This window comes from Oncorhynchus clarkii, chromosome 4 (assembly GCF_045791955.1).
Source record: "Oncorhynchus clarkii lewisi isolate Uvic-CL-2024 chromosome 4, UVic_Ocla_1.0, whole genome shotgun sequence".
Classification (NCBI taxonomy): Eukaryota; Metazoa; Chordata; class Actinopteri; order Salmoniformes; family Salmonidae; genus Oncorhynchus; species Oncorhynchus clarkii.
Genome location: NC_092150.1, coordinates 11,706,855 through 11,722,496, shown reverse-complemented (window position 1 = coordinate 11,722,496; position 15,642 = coordinate 11,706,855). Strand labels below are relative to the sequence as shown.

At 39.2% G+C, this 15,642-nt stretch overlaps 1 protein-coding gene across 1 annotated transcript in view; it reads right to left on the bottom strand.

Annotated features, from left to right (window-relative positions):
* LOC139406432 (receptor-type tyrosine-protein phosphatase eta-like) overlaps positions 1 to 15,642 on the bottom strand; it is a 126,984-nt gene that overhangs the window by 51,221 nt on the left and 60,121 nt on the right. The window contains exons 7-12 of the mRNA XM_071149003.1: positions 13,329 to 13,589; positions 11,428 to 11,688; positions 10,938 to 11,198; positions 7,793 to 8,053; positions 4,256 to 4,516; positions 610 to 870 (exon numbers count right to left, since the gene is read on the bottom strand). Coding sequence (XP_071005104.1) covers positions 610 to 870; positions 4,256 to 4,516; positions 7,793 to 8,053; positions 10,938 to 11,198; positions 11,428 to 11,688; positions 13,329 to 13,589 — 1,566 coding nt within the window. The remainder of the gene's footprint in view (positions 1 to 609; positions 871 to 4,255; positions 4,517 to 7,792; positions 8,054 to 10,937; positions 11,199 to 11,427; positions 11,689 to 13,328; positions 13,590 to 15,642) is intronic.

The window sequence follows — 15,642 nt, the reverse complement described above, 5'->3', positions numbered from 1 at the left end:
CTCTAGACATGAAAAATGTCCGTTAAGACCAAGAGTTCTACAACTCAAAAATATCAGATACAGAACGTTGCATAAAGCAGTTAAGAAATAGAGTCCAGACAATTTAAACTTCATCTTACTTGTAAAGAGTGAAACACTGATATTTTTGCCTTCAGTCATCTCATCTCCAGCCATTGCAGTGACCCTGAATGTGTACTTCACTCCAGCAGTCAGCTCAGTTACGTTAAAAGCTGTCTCATTGGTAGTTGTATTCATGTCTCTACTGCCACCAGTCCATTCTACTCTATAGAAGGATCTGTTTCCCAATGGTTCAATCCAGCTTAGAGACACAGATGATGTTGTGATTTCAGAGACACTAAGGTTCCTGATGACTTCAGGTTCTGTGCACGCAAGAAATTTACATTTTGGGAGAAGAACACACCATTAGATTACCTAGTACCTACCTACAGTACTCTATCCCAGGATTTCAACACTTTTGATTCCAAAAAAGAAAGAGGACCTTACCCTTCCTCTTATTGCCCTCTCATTGTTAAATACAGATATTAACATAATCATTACATGGTTCCACTTCAGAGAAAATATTAAGACCATTCCAATGAAAAGGCTTACTTGTAAAGAGTGCTTTCTCCTGAGCTTTTCCTTCAGTTATATTATCACCAGCCACTGCAGTGACCCTGAATGTGTATTTCACTCCAGCAGTCAGCTCAGTTACATTAAAGGCTGTCACATTGGTAGTTGTATTCATATCTCTACTGCCATTAGTCCATTCTACTCTATAGAAGGAGCTGTTTCCCAATGGTTCAATCCAGCTCAGAGACACAGATGATGTTGTGATTTCAGTGACAGTCAGGTTCCTGATGACTGCAGGCTCTGTGCGTGCAAGAAAGTTATATTTTGGGAAAAGATCACCAGAATCATTATTATTCATGGTAATCACCATACAGTCTATATATATGATCAGAAGCATGCTAATTCTACATACATTTAAGGTCAGTATGTAGGACACAAAAATGGTACCTCTAAAAACATATTTAAAGATAGTAAGCATTATCAATGACATGAAACGTTTTGGGGACAAAAAAAAGGAGTTTTCAATAAAGGACAAGCACTTAATCATACTATCCAAGCCCAATTTTGCAGTTGATTGCAGATAAACACATTTCCTAAATATTCTGGATCAGTTGGAGTCTACACTCCCTTCAAAAGAGAAAATTATGTGAACCAAAACTACAGTGACTGACAGATATACTGGTTAAACATGATGAGTAATCCTTCAGTAGTCTTATCAGCAGCGACTGCAGCAACTATGAGTCTGTATTGCACTCCAGTAGTCAGCTCAGTTACATTAAAGGCTGTCTCAATGGTAGTTCAATTCATATCTCTACTGCCATCAGTCCACTCTACTCTATAGAAGGAGCATTTTTCCAATGGTTCAATCCAGCTCAGAGACACAGAAGATGTCGGGATTTCAGAGACAAAGCGGTTCCTGATGACTTCAGGTTGTACGTGAGCAAGAAAGGTGATTTTAGGGGACACTAGACAAGGGTTGGGCAGTATTCAGATTTGTATATCATCATAACGTCCTTCTCTCAGGCAGGAATTTACGGTATTACAGGCTTAGTACAGAAGGGGGCGCCAAGAAATTAGAAGCCCCTTGGGAGTCTGTTACCAGAATGCTAACAAAATTAGCACAAATGATAGCAAATTTCCATGGAGGTTGCTAGCTAAATATGACAACGAGCACAAACGAAAGCATTTTTTATTAAGAGACAGGCAGTCCAGCTCAATACTTATACATATATAGGAGATACCGATTGTAATTTTTGGTGAGTTTGGACATTTGCAAGCGAATGTGAACAAGAGACATTGTGCAAATGAACAGTACTGGCTCTGGAGCAGCAGGTGTAAATGCTGTGTCTGTGTGGAGTCCGGAGTTGCTAGGGCAACGGGACTGTCTGCTCTGCTCGAAGAAGATGGAAGCAGACGGGCTGATGGGGGAGAAAACAACGGGCCGAGAACAGACAAGAGAAAAAACTCAAGGAAATCGAAAGATAGTTGTGGCAGCTGTACAGATAACTCATCCAAAAGGCCTTTAGCTTCTCAAACACGGCAGAAAGACAACACAATATGATCACCTTATTCATTCAGTCACTTACTTAGACAACTAGTTAAATAAACTTAGGGGTCGCATTAATGCAGAATTCTTAGTTATACACACAAGAAAAATATATAAATGCATAAGAAATATCTTGCTGCATTTTGTAAACGCGGATCTAAAATGATTCTTATTGTGATTTCTGCTCAGCATCAGACAAATGTTGCGCTTCAGTTGCACATGAACGGGCATTCTACCAGCAGACAGAGGAGCTCTGACTGATGTGCGGCTACTTTACTCCAGCACTTTTCTCAGTGTAGCCAGCGTACTTTTCTTTGGTAAAATGTAAGATTAACTTTAAGAAAAACATTAGGAAAAGTAGCTGGATACATTCTCTCTATGATAAACATTAGAAATATGATGGCTAGAAAAGTTTTTGTAAGAAAAGACTGTACTTTTTCGTTGTAAGCTGATTTAGCCTACCAGCCAAATAGCATTGCGCTTCTGGTCTCATCTGATGAAAAATAAGCTATTTTCTGCCGAATGTGTTGCACTAATGTACTTTCTGTGAAGGAAAACTATAGTTGCACATCCCTGGCAACTCTGTTGACGAAAAAAACAACTGGTGACTTTCAATATAAAACGCAACCCCTGTCAATACAGCTTGACTCACCGGCTCCCGCTCTCACCAGTTGTGCTATTTATAAAGTAAAACGTGATTGGCTCAACTATTCTGGGAACTACGGTAAGCTTAATAATGTCAAATAATGTGACAGGTGAAATAAAGAACCCAATCTGCGTTATCTTGTAACATATTGCACAAGTTGACTGCAGGTATTTACTTAAAAAGTAGCTACAAATATGAAACTGTATAGAAAAACTTCAAAGAAATAGTTTCAACAGTATTGGCGGTATTGAAAAACCACCTCGTGGCTATTTCATAACACCCCGGTACACAGTATACACGGTATACCGCAAAAGCCTACACTAGACAATAATATATCTTCAAAGACATCAGTATTAAAAGTACAATGCCACCGTTTTTATCTCAATATCAAATCATTTCTGGGGAACAATTAAGTAACTTACTGTGAATGTGTTCAACAAAAAACATTATATATATATATTTTTTTTTTTACAAATTTAGCTTCTTCACAAATAGAGCAATTTGTCAAGCAGGAAATGAGCTGGGACTGTCTAGTAGAGGTCTGAGTGGGGCTGGGGAAAACTTTAAACTAGCTGTTATTGGCAGAGAGGTTTGAAACTGTTTCTATTTGAAATGTATCGCAGGGTGATGTCACAGGGCAGGCCAAAACTCCTCCCACCAAAACAGATTGAAATGTCAGGCGTTTTCTTTCAAACAGCTCCTACATTAAAAGGGAATTAACATAATCTTCAGCATTTCAGAATGTTATTCCAACATCACAGTGTAGAAAAATACAATACACAGGAAAATCACGTGACTACACTGAGCCTTTAACGGCCACAATATCCACTGCCCAGAGGTATGGATCAGCCTCTAATATCCACTGCCCAGAGGTATGGATCAGCCTTTAGACATGAAAAATGTCCGTTAAGACCAAGAGTTCTACAACTCAAAAATATCAGATACAGAACGTTGCATAAAGCAGTTAAGAAATAGAGTCCAGACAATTTAAACTTCATCTTACTTGTAAAGAGTGAAACACTGATATTTTTGCCTTCAGTCATCTCATCTCCAGCCATTGCAGTGACCCTGAATGTGTACTTCACTCCAGCAGTCAGCTCAGTTACGTTAAAAGCTGTCTCATTGGTAGTTGTATTCATGTCTCTACTGCCACCAGTCCATTCTACTCTATAGAAGGATCTGTTTCCCAATGGTTCAATCCAGCTTAGAGACACAGATGATGTTGTGATTTCAGAGACACTAAGGTTCCTGATGACTTCAGGTTCTGTGCACGCAAGAAATTTACATTTTGGGAGAAGAACACACCATTAGATTACCTAGTACCTACCTACAGTACTCTATCCCAGGATTTCAACACTTTTGATTCCAAAAAAGAAAGAGGACCTTACCCTTCCTCTTATTGCCCTCTCATTGTTAAATACAGATATTAACATAATCATTACATGGTTCCACTTCAGAGAAAATATTAAGACCATTCCAATGAAAAGGCTTACTTGTAAAGAGTGCTTTCTCCTGAGCTTTTCCTTCAGTTATATTATCACCAGCCACTGCAGTGACCCTGAATGTGTATTTCACTCCAGCAGTCAGCTCAGTTACATTAAAGGCTGTCACATTGGTAGTTGTATTCATATCTCTACTGCCATTAGTCCATTCTACTCTATAGAAGGAGCTGTTTCCCAATGGTTCAATCCAGCTCAGAGACACAGATGATGTTGTGATTTCAGTGACAGTCAGGTTCCTGATGACTGCAGGCTCTGTGCGTGCAAGAAAGTTATATTTTGGGAAAAGATCACCAGAATCATTATTATTCATGGTAATCACCATACAGTCTATATATATGATCAGAAGCATGCTAATTCTACATACATTTAAGGTCAGTATGTAGGACACAAAAATGGTACCTCTAAAAACATATTTAAAGATAGTAAGCATTATCAATGACATGAAACGTTTTGGGGACAAAAAAAGGAGTTTTCAATAAAGGACAAGCACTTAATCATACTATCCAAGCCCAATTTTGCAGTTGATTGCAGATAAACACATTTCCTAAATATTCTGGATCAGTTGGAGTCTACACTCCCTTCAAAAGAGAAAATTATGTGAACCAAAACTACAGTGACTGACAGATATACTGGTTAAACATGATGAGTAATCCTTCAGTAGTCTTATCAGCAGCGACTGCAGCAACTATGAGTCTGTATTGCACTCCAGTAGTCAGCTCAGTTACATTAAAGGCTGTCTCAATGGTAGTTCAATTCATATCTCTACTGCCATCAGTCCACTCTACTCTATAGAAGGAGCTGTTTCCCAATGGTTCAATCCAGCTCAGAGACACAGTTGATGTCATGATTTCAGAGACAAAGAGGTTCCTGATGACTTCAGGTTGTACGTGAGCAAGAAAGGTGATTTTAGGGGACACTAGACAAGGGTTGGGCGGTATTCAGATTTGTATATCATCATAACGTCCTTCTCTCAGGCAGGAATTTATGGTATTACAGGCTTAGTACAGAAGGGGGCGCCAAGAAATTAGAAGCCCTTTGGGAGTCTGTTACCAGAATGCTAACAAAATTAGCACAAATGATAGCAAATTTCCATAGAGGCTGCTAGCTAAATATGCCAACGAGCACAAACGAAAGCATTTTTTATTAAGAGACATCCAGTCCAGCTCAATACTTATACATATATAGGAGATACCGATTGTAATTTTTGGTGAGTTTGGACATTTGCAAGCGAATGTGAACAAGAGACATTGTGCAAATGAACAGTACTGGCTCTGGAGCAGCAGGTGTAAATGCTGTGTCTGTGTGGAGTCCGGAGTTGCTAGGGCAACGGGACTGCCTGCTCTGCTCGAAGAAGATCGAACGAAGCTGACTTCTCAAACACGGCAGAAAGACAACACAATATGATGTCCCATCACCTTATTCATTCAGTAACTTACTTAGACAACTAGCAAAATAAACTTAGGGGTCGCATTAATGCAGAATTCTTAGTTTTACACACAGGAAAAAATATATAAATGCATAAGAAATATCTTGCTGCATTTTGTAAACGCGGATCTAAAATGATTCTTATTGTGATTTCTGCTCAGCATCAGACAAATGTTGCGCTTCAGTTGCACATGAACGGGCATTCTACCAGCAGACAGAGGAGCTCTGACTGATGTGCGGCTACTTTACTTACTCCAGCACTTTTCTCAGTGTAGCCAGCATACTTTTCTTTGGTAAAATGTAAGATTAACATTAGGAAAAGTAGCTGGATACATTCTCTCTATGATAAACATTAGAAATATGATGGCTAGAAAAGTTTTTGTAAGAAAATACTGTACTTTTTCGTTGTAAGCTGATTTAGCCTACCAGCCAAATAGCATTGCGCTTCTGGTCTCATCTGATGAAAAATAAGCTATTTTCTGCCGAATGTGTTGCACTAATGTACTTTCTGTGAAGGAAAACTATAGTTGCACATCCCTGGCAACTCTGTTGACGAAAAAAACAACTGGTGACTTTCAATATAAAACGCAACCCCTGTCAATACAGCTTGACTCACCGGCTCCCGCTCTCACCAGTTGTGCTATTTATAAAGTAAAACGTGATTGGCTCAACTATTCTGGGAACTACGGTAAGCTTAATAATGTCAAATAATGTGACAGGTGAAATAAAGAACCCAATCTGCGTTATCTTGTAACATATTGCACAAGTTGACTGCAGGTATTTACTTAAAAAGTAGCTACAAATATGAAACTGTATAGAAAAACTTCAAAGAAATAGTTTCAACAGTATTGGCGGTATTGAAAAACCACCTCGTGGCTATTTCATAACACCCCGGTACACAGTATACACGGTATACCGCAAAAGCCTACACTAGACAATAATATATCTTCAAAGACATCAGTATTAAAAGTACAATGCCACCGTTTTTATCTCAATATCAAATCATTTCTGGGGAACAATTAAGTAACTTACTGTGAATGTGTTCAACAAAAAACATTATATATATATATTTTTTTTTTTACAAATTTAGCTTCTTCACAAATAGAGCAATTTGTCAAGCAGGAAATGAGCTGGGACTGTCTAGTAGAGGTCTGAGTGGGGCTGGGGAAAACTTTAAACTAGCTGTTATTGGCAGAGAGGTTTGAAACTGTTTCTATTTGAAATGTATCGCAGGGTGATGTCACAGGGCAGGCCAAAACTCCTCCCACCAAAACAGATTGAAATGTCAGGCGTTTTCTTTCAAACAGCTCCTACATTAAAAGGGAATTAACATAATCTTCAGCATTTCAGAATGTTATTCCAACATCACAGTGTAGAAAAATACAATACACAGGAAAATCACGTGACTACACTGAGCCTTTAACGGCCACAATATCCACTGCCCAGAGGTATGGATCAGCCTCTAATATCCACTGCCCAGAGGTATGGATCAGCCTCTAGACATGAAAAATGTCCGTTAAGACCAAGAGTTCTACAACTCAAAAATATCAGATACAGAACGTTGCATAAAGCAGTTAAGAAATAGAGTCCAGACAATTTAAACTTCATCTTACTTGTAAAGAGTGAAACACTGATATTTTTGCCTTCAGTCATCTCATCTCCAGCCATTGCAGTGACCCTGAATGTGTACTTCACTCCAGCAGTCAGCTCAGTTACGTTAAAAGCTGTCTCATTGGTAGTTGTATTCATGTCTCTACTGCCACCAGTCCATTCTACTCTATAGAAGGATCTGTTTCCCAATGGTTCAATCCAGCTTAGAGACACAGATGATGTTGTGATTTCAGAGACACTAAGGTTCCTGATGACTTCAGGTTCTGTGCACGCAAGAAATTTACATTTTGGGAGAAGAACACACCATTAGATTACCTAGTACCTACCTACAGTACTCTATCCCAGGATTTCAACACTTTTGATTCCAAAAAAGAAAGAGGACCTTACCCTTCCTCTTATTGCCCTCTCATTGTTAAATACAGATATTAACATAATCATTACATGGTTCCACTTCAGAGAAAATATTAAGACCATTCCAATGAAAAGGCTTACTTGTAAAGAGTGCTTTCTCCTGAGCTTTTCCTTCAGTTATATTATCACCAGCCACTGCAGTGACCCTGAATGTGTATTTCACTCCAGCAGTCAGCTCAGTTACATTAAAGGCTGTCACATTGGTAGTTGTATTCATATCTCTACTGCCATTAGTCCATTCTACTCTATAGAAGGAGCTGTTTCCCAATGGTTCAATCCAGCTCAGAGACACAGATGATGTTGTGATTTCAGTGACAGTCAGGTTCCTGATGACTGCAGGCTCTGTGCGTGCAAGAAAGTTATATTTTGGGAAAAGATCACCAGAATCATTATTATTCATGGTAATCACCATACAGTCTATATATATGATCAGAAGCATGCTAATTCTACATACATTTAAGGTCAGTATGTAGGACACAAAAATGGTACCTCTAAAAACATATTTAAAGATAGTAAGCATTATCAATGACATGAAACGTTTTGGGGACAAAAAAAGGAGTTTTCAATAAAGGACAAGCACTTAATCATACTATCCAAGCCCAATTTTGCAGTTGATTGCAGATAAACACATTTCCTAAATATTCTGGATCAGTTGGAGTCTACACTCCCTTCAAAAGAGAAAATTATGTGAACCAAAACTACAGTGACTGACAGATATACTGGTTAAACATGATGAGTAATCCTTCAGTAGTCTTATCAGCAGCGACTGCAGCAACTATGAGTCTGTATTGCACTCCAGTAGTCAGCTCAGTTACATTAAAGGCTGTCTCAATGGTAGTTCAATTCATATCTCTACTGCCATCAGTCCACTCTACTCTATAGAAGGAGCTGTTTCCCAATGGTTCAATCCAGCTCAGAGACACAGTTGATGTCATGATTTCAGAGACAAAGAGGTTCCTGATGACTTCAGGTTGTACGTGAGCAAGAAAGGTGATTTTAGGGGACACTAGACAAGGGTTGGGCGGTATTCAGATTTGTATATCATCATAACGTCCTTCTCTCAGGCAGGAATTTATGGTATTACAGGCTTAGTACAGAAGGGGGCGCCAAGAAATTAGAAGCCCTTTGGGAGTCTGTTACCAGAATGCTAACAAAATTAGCACAAATGATAGCAAATTTCCATAGAGGCTGCTAGCTAAATATGCCAACGAGCACAAACGAAAGCATTTTTTATTAAGAGACATCCAGTCCAGCTCAATACTTATACATATATAGGAGATACCGATTGTAATTTTTGGTGAGTTTGGACATTTGCAAGCGAATGTGAACAAGAGACATTGTGCAAATGAACAGTACTGGCTCTGGAGCAGCAGGTGTAAATGCTGTGTCCTGTGGAGTCCGGAGTTGCTAGGGCAACGGGACTGCCTGCTCTGCTCGAAGAAGATCGAACGAAGCTGACTTCTCAAACACGGCAGAAAGACAACACAATATGATGTCCCATCACCTTATTCATTCAGTAACTTACTTAGACAACTAGCAAAATAAACTTAGGGGTCGCATTAATGCAGAATTCTTAGTTTTACACACAGGAAAAAATATATAAATGCATAAGAAATATCTTGCTGCATTTTGTAAACGCGGATCTAAAATGATTCTTATTGTGATTTCTGCTCAGCATCAGACAAATGTTGCGCTTCAGTTGCACATGAACGGGCATTCTACCAGCAGACAGAGGAGCTCTGACTGATGTGCGGCTACTTTACTTACTCCAGCACTTTTCTCAGTGTAGCCAGCATACTTTTCTTTGGTAAAATGTAAGATTAACATTAGGAAAAGTAGCTGGATACATTCTCTCTATGATAAACATTAGAAATATGATGGCTAGAAAAGTTTTTGTAAGAAAAGACTGTACTTTTTCGTTGTAAGCTGATTTAGCCTACCAGCCAAATAGCATTGCGCTTCTGGTCTCATCTGATGAAAAATAAGCTATTTTCTGCCGAATGTGTTGCACTAATGTACTTTCTGTGAAGGAAAACTATAGTTGCACATCCCTGGCAACTCTGTTGACGAAAAAAACAACTGGTGACTTTCAATATAAAACGCAACCCCTGTCAATACAGCTTGACTCACCGGCTCCCGCTCTCACCAGTTGTGCTATTTATAAAGTAAAACGTGACTGGCTCAACTATTCTGGGGAACTACGGTAAGCTTAATAATGTCAAATAATGTGACAGGTGAAATAAAGAACCCAATCTGCGTTATCTTGTAACATATTGCACAAGTTGACTGCAGGTATTTACTTAAAAAGTAGCTACAAATATGAAACTGTATAGAAAAACTTCAAAGAAATAGTTTCAACAGTATTGGCGGTATTGAAAAACCACCTCGTGGCTATTTCATAACACCCCGGTACACAGTATACACGGTATACCGCAAAAGCCTACACTAGACAATAATATATCTTCAAAGACATCAGTATTAAAAGTACAATGCCGCAGTTTTTATCTCAATATCAAATCATTTCTGGGGAACAATTAAGTAACTTACTGTGAATGTTTTCAATAAAAAACATTATATATATATTTTTTTTTACAAATTTAGCTTCTTTGCAAATAGAGCAATTTGTCAAGCAGGAAATGAGCTGGGACTGTCTAGTAGAGGTCTGAGTGGGGCTGGGAAAAACTTTAAACTAGCTGTTATTGGCAGAGAGGTTTGAAACTGTTTCTATTTGAAATGTATCGCAGGGTGATGTCACAGGGCAGGCCAAAACTCCTCCCACCAAAACAGATTGAAATGTCAGGCGTTTTCTTTCAAACAGCTCCTACATTAAAAGGGAATTAACATAATCTTCAGCATTTCAGAATGTTATTCCAACATCACAGTGTAGAAAAATACAATACACAGGAAAATCACGTGACTACACTGAGCCTTTAACGGCCACAATATCCACTGCCCAGAGGTATGGATCAGCCTCTAATATCCACTGCCCAGAGGTATGGATCAGCCTCTAATATCCACTACCCAGATGGATGGATCAGCCTCTAATATCCACTACCCAGAGGGATGGATCAGCCTCTAATATCCACAACCCAGAGGTATGGATCAGCTTCTAGACATGAAAAATGTCCGTTAAGACCAAGAGTTCTACAACTCAAAAATATCAGATACAGAACGTTGCATAAAGCAGTTAAGAAATAGAGTCCAGACAATTTAAACTTCATCTTACTTGTAAAGAGTGAAACACTGATATTTTTGCCTTCAGTCATCTCATCTCCAGCCACTGCAGTGACCCTGAATGTGTACTTCACTCCAGCAGTCAGCTCAGTTACGTTAAAAGCTGTCTCATTGGTAGTTGTATTCATGTCTCTACTGCCACCAGTCCATTCTACTCTATAGAAGGATCTGTTTCCCAATGGTTCAATCCAGCTTAGAGACACAGATGATGTTGTGATTTCAGAGACACTAAGGTTCCTGATGACTTCAGGTTCTGTGCATGCAAGAAATGTACATTTTGGGAGAAGAACACACCATTGGATTACCTAGTACCTACCTACAGTACTCTATCCCAGGATGTCAACACTTTTGATTCCAAAAAAGAAAGAGGACCTTACCCTTCCTCTTATTGCCCTCTCATTGTTAAATACAGATATTAACATAATCATTACATGGTTCCACTTCAGAGAAAATATTAAGACCATTCCAATGAAAAGGCTTACTTGTAAAGAGTGCTTTCTCTTGAGCTTTTCCTTCAGTTATATTATCACCAGCCACTGCAGTGACCTTGAATGTGTATTTCACTCCAGCAGTCAGCTCAGTTACATTAAAGGCTGTCACATTGGTAGTTGTATTCATATCTCTACTGCCATTAGTCCATTCTACTCTATAGAAGGAGCTGTTTCCCAATGGTTCAATCCAGCTCAGAGACACAGATGATGTTGTGATTTCAGTGACAGTCAGGTTCCTGATGACTGCAGGCTCTGTGCGTGCAAGAAAGTTATATTTTGGGAAAAGATCACCAGAATCATTATTATTCATGGTAATCACCATACAGTCTATATATATGATCAGAAGCATGCTAATTCTACATACATTTAAGGTCAGTATGTAGGACACAAAAATGGTACCTCTAAAAACATATTTAAAGATAGTAAGCATTATCAATGACATGAAACGTTTTGGGGACAAAAAAATGAGTTTTCAATAAAGAACAAGCACTTAATCATACTATCCAAGCCCAATTTTGCAGTTGGTTGCAGATAAACACATTTCCTAAATATTCTGGATCAGTTGGAGTCTACACTCCCTTCAAAAGAGAAAATTATGTGAACCAAAACTACAGTGACTGACAGATATACTGGTTAAACATGATGAGTAATCCTTCAGTAGTCTTATCAGCAGCGACTGCAGCAACTATGAGTCTGTATTGCACTCCAGCAGTCAGCTCAGTTACATTAAAGGCTGTCTCAATGGTAGTTCAATTCATATCTCTACTGCCATCAGTCCACTCTACTCTATAGAAGGAGCTGTTTCCCAATGGTTCAATCCAGCTCAGAGACACAGATGATGTCATGATTTCAGAGACAAAGAGGTTCCTGATGACTTCAGGTTCTTACGTGAGCAAGGAATTTGATTTCACGGGACACTAGAAAATATTATATCTTGAAAGACATCTGTATTAAAAGTCCAATGTAGCCATTTGTTTCTCAATATTGAATATTATCTGGGTAACAATTCGGTACCTTACTGTCATTGTTTTCAATTCAAACGTTCAAAAACAAACAAAAATAGCTTGTCAGCAAAGAGCAATTTCTCAAGGAAGAATTTAGCTTGGAATGTCTGGGAGTGGTCTGAGTGGGGAGGGGAAAACTGAAAACTGGATAATATTTTTAATATTTTTAATACATTTAGCTCCTGGATATGTCACCATTCAGGCCAAAAAGTCACCCAACCAAAACAGACTGACATTCCAAACAGCTCTTACACTAAAAAGGCATGATCATAATTTTCACAATTTCATAGTATTATTCCAACCTCATAGTGTGGAAATATATATAAAACACAACAATCCAAATGTTGCCTGCACTGGGCCTTTAAATGCTACAATATACACTTCCCAGAGGGATGGATCAGCCTCTAATATACACTGCCCAGAGGTATGGATCAGCCTCTAATATCCACTACCCAGAGGGATGGATCAGCCTCTAATATACACTACCCAGAGGGATGGATCAGCCTCTGATATACACTTCCCAGAGGTATGGATCAGCCTCTAATATACACAACCCAGAGGGATGGATCAGCCTCTAGACATGAAAAATGTCCGTTAACACCAAGAGTTCCGCAACTCAATAATATCAAATATTGCATTCAGTCATCTCATCCCCATTAATTGCAAGCACCCTGAATGTGTACTTCACTCCAGCAGTCAGCTCAGTTAAGTTAAAGGCGCCTCATTGGTAGTTTCATTCATATCTCTACTGCCATCAATTCATTCTACATAGACAAGGCAACTTTCAAATCATCATGTTCTTGGATCAAAACAACTAACGTATCAATAAATATGAATAGTATCTGTGGCATTGAAACACTCCAACACTAAAGTATCTGAGTTACTTACTTGTATACTTAGAAACTGTCTTGCTCTGTCCTACAGTTGTGTTATCTCCAGCCACTGCAGTGACTGTGAAGAAATACTGCACTCCAGCAGTGAGAGCAGTAACATTAAAAGAGGTTTCTGGGGTATTCTGACTGCCACTGGTATTGCCATCAGTCCATTCTACTCTGTAGAAGGATCTGTTTCCGAATGGTTCAGTCCAGTTCAGAAACACAGATGATGTTGTGATTTCAGTGGACATGAGGTTTCTGATGATTGCGGGCTCTGTGTGTGCAAGAAAGGGGGTTTGAGGAACAAAAGACAATACAGTGTCTTCAAATATTGACATTGACTGACTTGTGCAATCCAGCACACATTGTGAGAGAGTTTGTGTAAATCTCGACCAAACAAATGTCACTCAACACTAGTCTTTGATAAAAATACCATCAAATAAACAAGAACTTCTGAACAAAGATATGAAGCAAAACATGCAGTGTTTCCCCTATATTCATTTAGCAAATTGTTGCCGCACTCCAAAAAATATGATACAAAAAAATATATACAGTGAGCTCCAAAAGTATTGGGACAGTGACATATTTTCGTTTTGTTTTGGCTCTGTATTTCAGCACTTTGAATGAGGTAAATTTGCAGACAGTCAAATTTAATTTGAGGATATTTTCATCCATATCAGATGATCCGTTTAGAAATTACAGCACTTTTTGTACATAGTCCCCCCCCACCCTCATTTTAGTGGACCAAAATGTGTATTAAAGTAGTAAAATGCTAAATATTTGGTCCCATATTCAGAGCACGCAATGGCTGGAACAAGGTTGTGACTTTAAAAATGTGTTGGATGCATTTAATATTTGTTTTCGGGTGTGTTTCAGATTATTTTGTGCCTAATAGAAATGAATGATAATTAATGTATTACGTCATTTTGGAGTCACTTTTATTGTAACTAAGAATAGAATATACACGACATGACCAAAAGTAAGTGGACACCTGCTCTTCAAACATCTAATTCCAAAATCATGGGCATTAATATGGAGTTGACCCCCCTTTGCTGCTATATCAGCCTCCACTCTTCTGAGAAGGCTTTCCACTAGATCTTGGAACATTGCTGCGGGCACTTTCTTCCAGTCAGCGACAAGAGCATTAGTGAGGTCGAGCACTGATGTTGGGCGATGAGGCCTGTCTCGCAGTTTGCGTTCCAATTCATTCCAAAGGTGTTCGATGGGGTTGAGGTCAGGGATCTGTGCAGGCCAGTCAAATACTTCTACACCGATCTTGAAAAACCATTTCTGTATGGACCTCGCTTTGTGCACAAGGGCTTTGTCATGCTGAAACAGGAAAGGGCCTTCCCCAAACTGTTGCAACGAAGTTGGCAGCACAGAACCGTCTATAATGTCATTGTATACTGTAGTGTTAAGATTTCCCTTCACTGGAACTAAGGGGCCTAGCCCGAACAATGAAAAACAGCCCCAGACCATTATTCGTCCTCCACCAAACTTTAGATTTGGCACTATGCATTGGGGCAGGTAGCGTTCTCCTGGCATCCTCCAAAACCAGATTTGTCCGTCGGACTGCCAGATGGTGAAGCGTGATTCATCATTCCAGAGAACATGTTTCCACTGCTCCAGAGTCCAATGGCGGCGAGCTTTACTCCACTCCAGCAGACGCTTGGCATTGTGCATGGTTATCTTAGGCTATCTTGGGTTATCTTGTGTGCCCTACCACTTGGCGGCTGAGCCGTTGTTGCTCTTAGGCGTTTCCACTTTACAATAACAGCACCTACAATTGACCCGGGGCAGGTCTCTTAGGGAAGGCATTTGACTAACTGATAAGTTGGAAAAGTGGCATCCTATGACGATGACACGTTGGAAGTCACTGAGCTCTTCAGCAAGGCCTTTCTACTGCCAATGTTGGTCTATGGCTGTGTGCTCGATTTTATATACAGCTGAAGTTGGAAGTTTACATACACCTTAGCCAAATACATTTAAACTCAGTTTTTCACAATTCGTGACATTTAATCCTAGTAAAAATGCCCTGTCTTAGGTGAGTTAGGATCACCACTTCATTTTAAGAATGTGAAATGTCAGAATAATAGTAGAGAGAATTATTTATTTCAGCTTTTATTTCTTTCATCACATTCACAGTGGGTCAGACGTTTACATACACTCAATTAGTATTTGGTAGCATTGCCTTTAAATTGTTTAACTAGGGTCAAACATTTTGGGTAGCCTTCCACAGGCTTCCCACAGTAAGTTGGGTGGATATTGGCCCCTTCCTCCTGACTGAGCTGGTGTAACTGAGTCAGGTTTGCAGGCCTCCTTGCTCA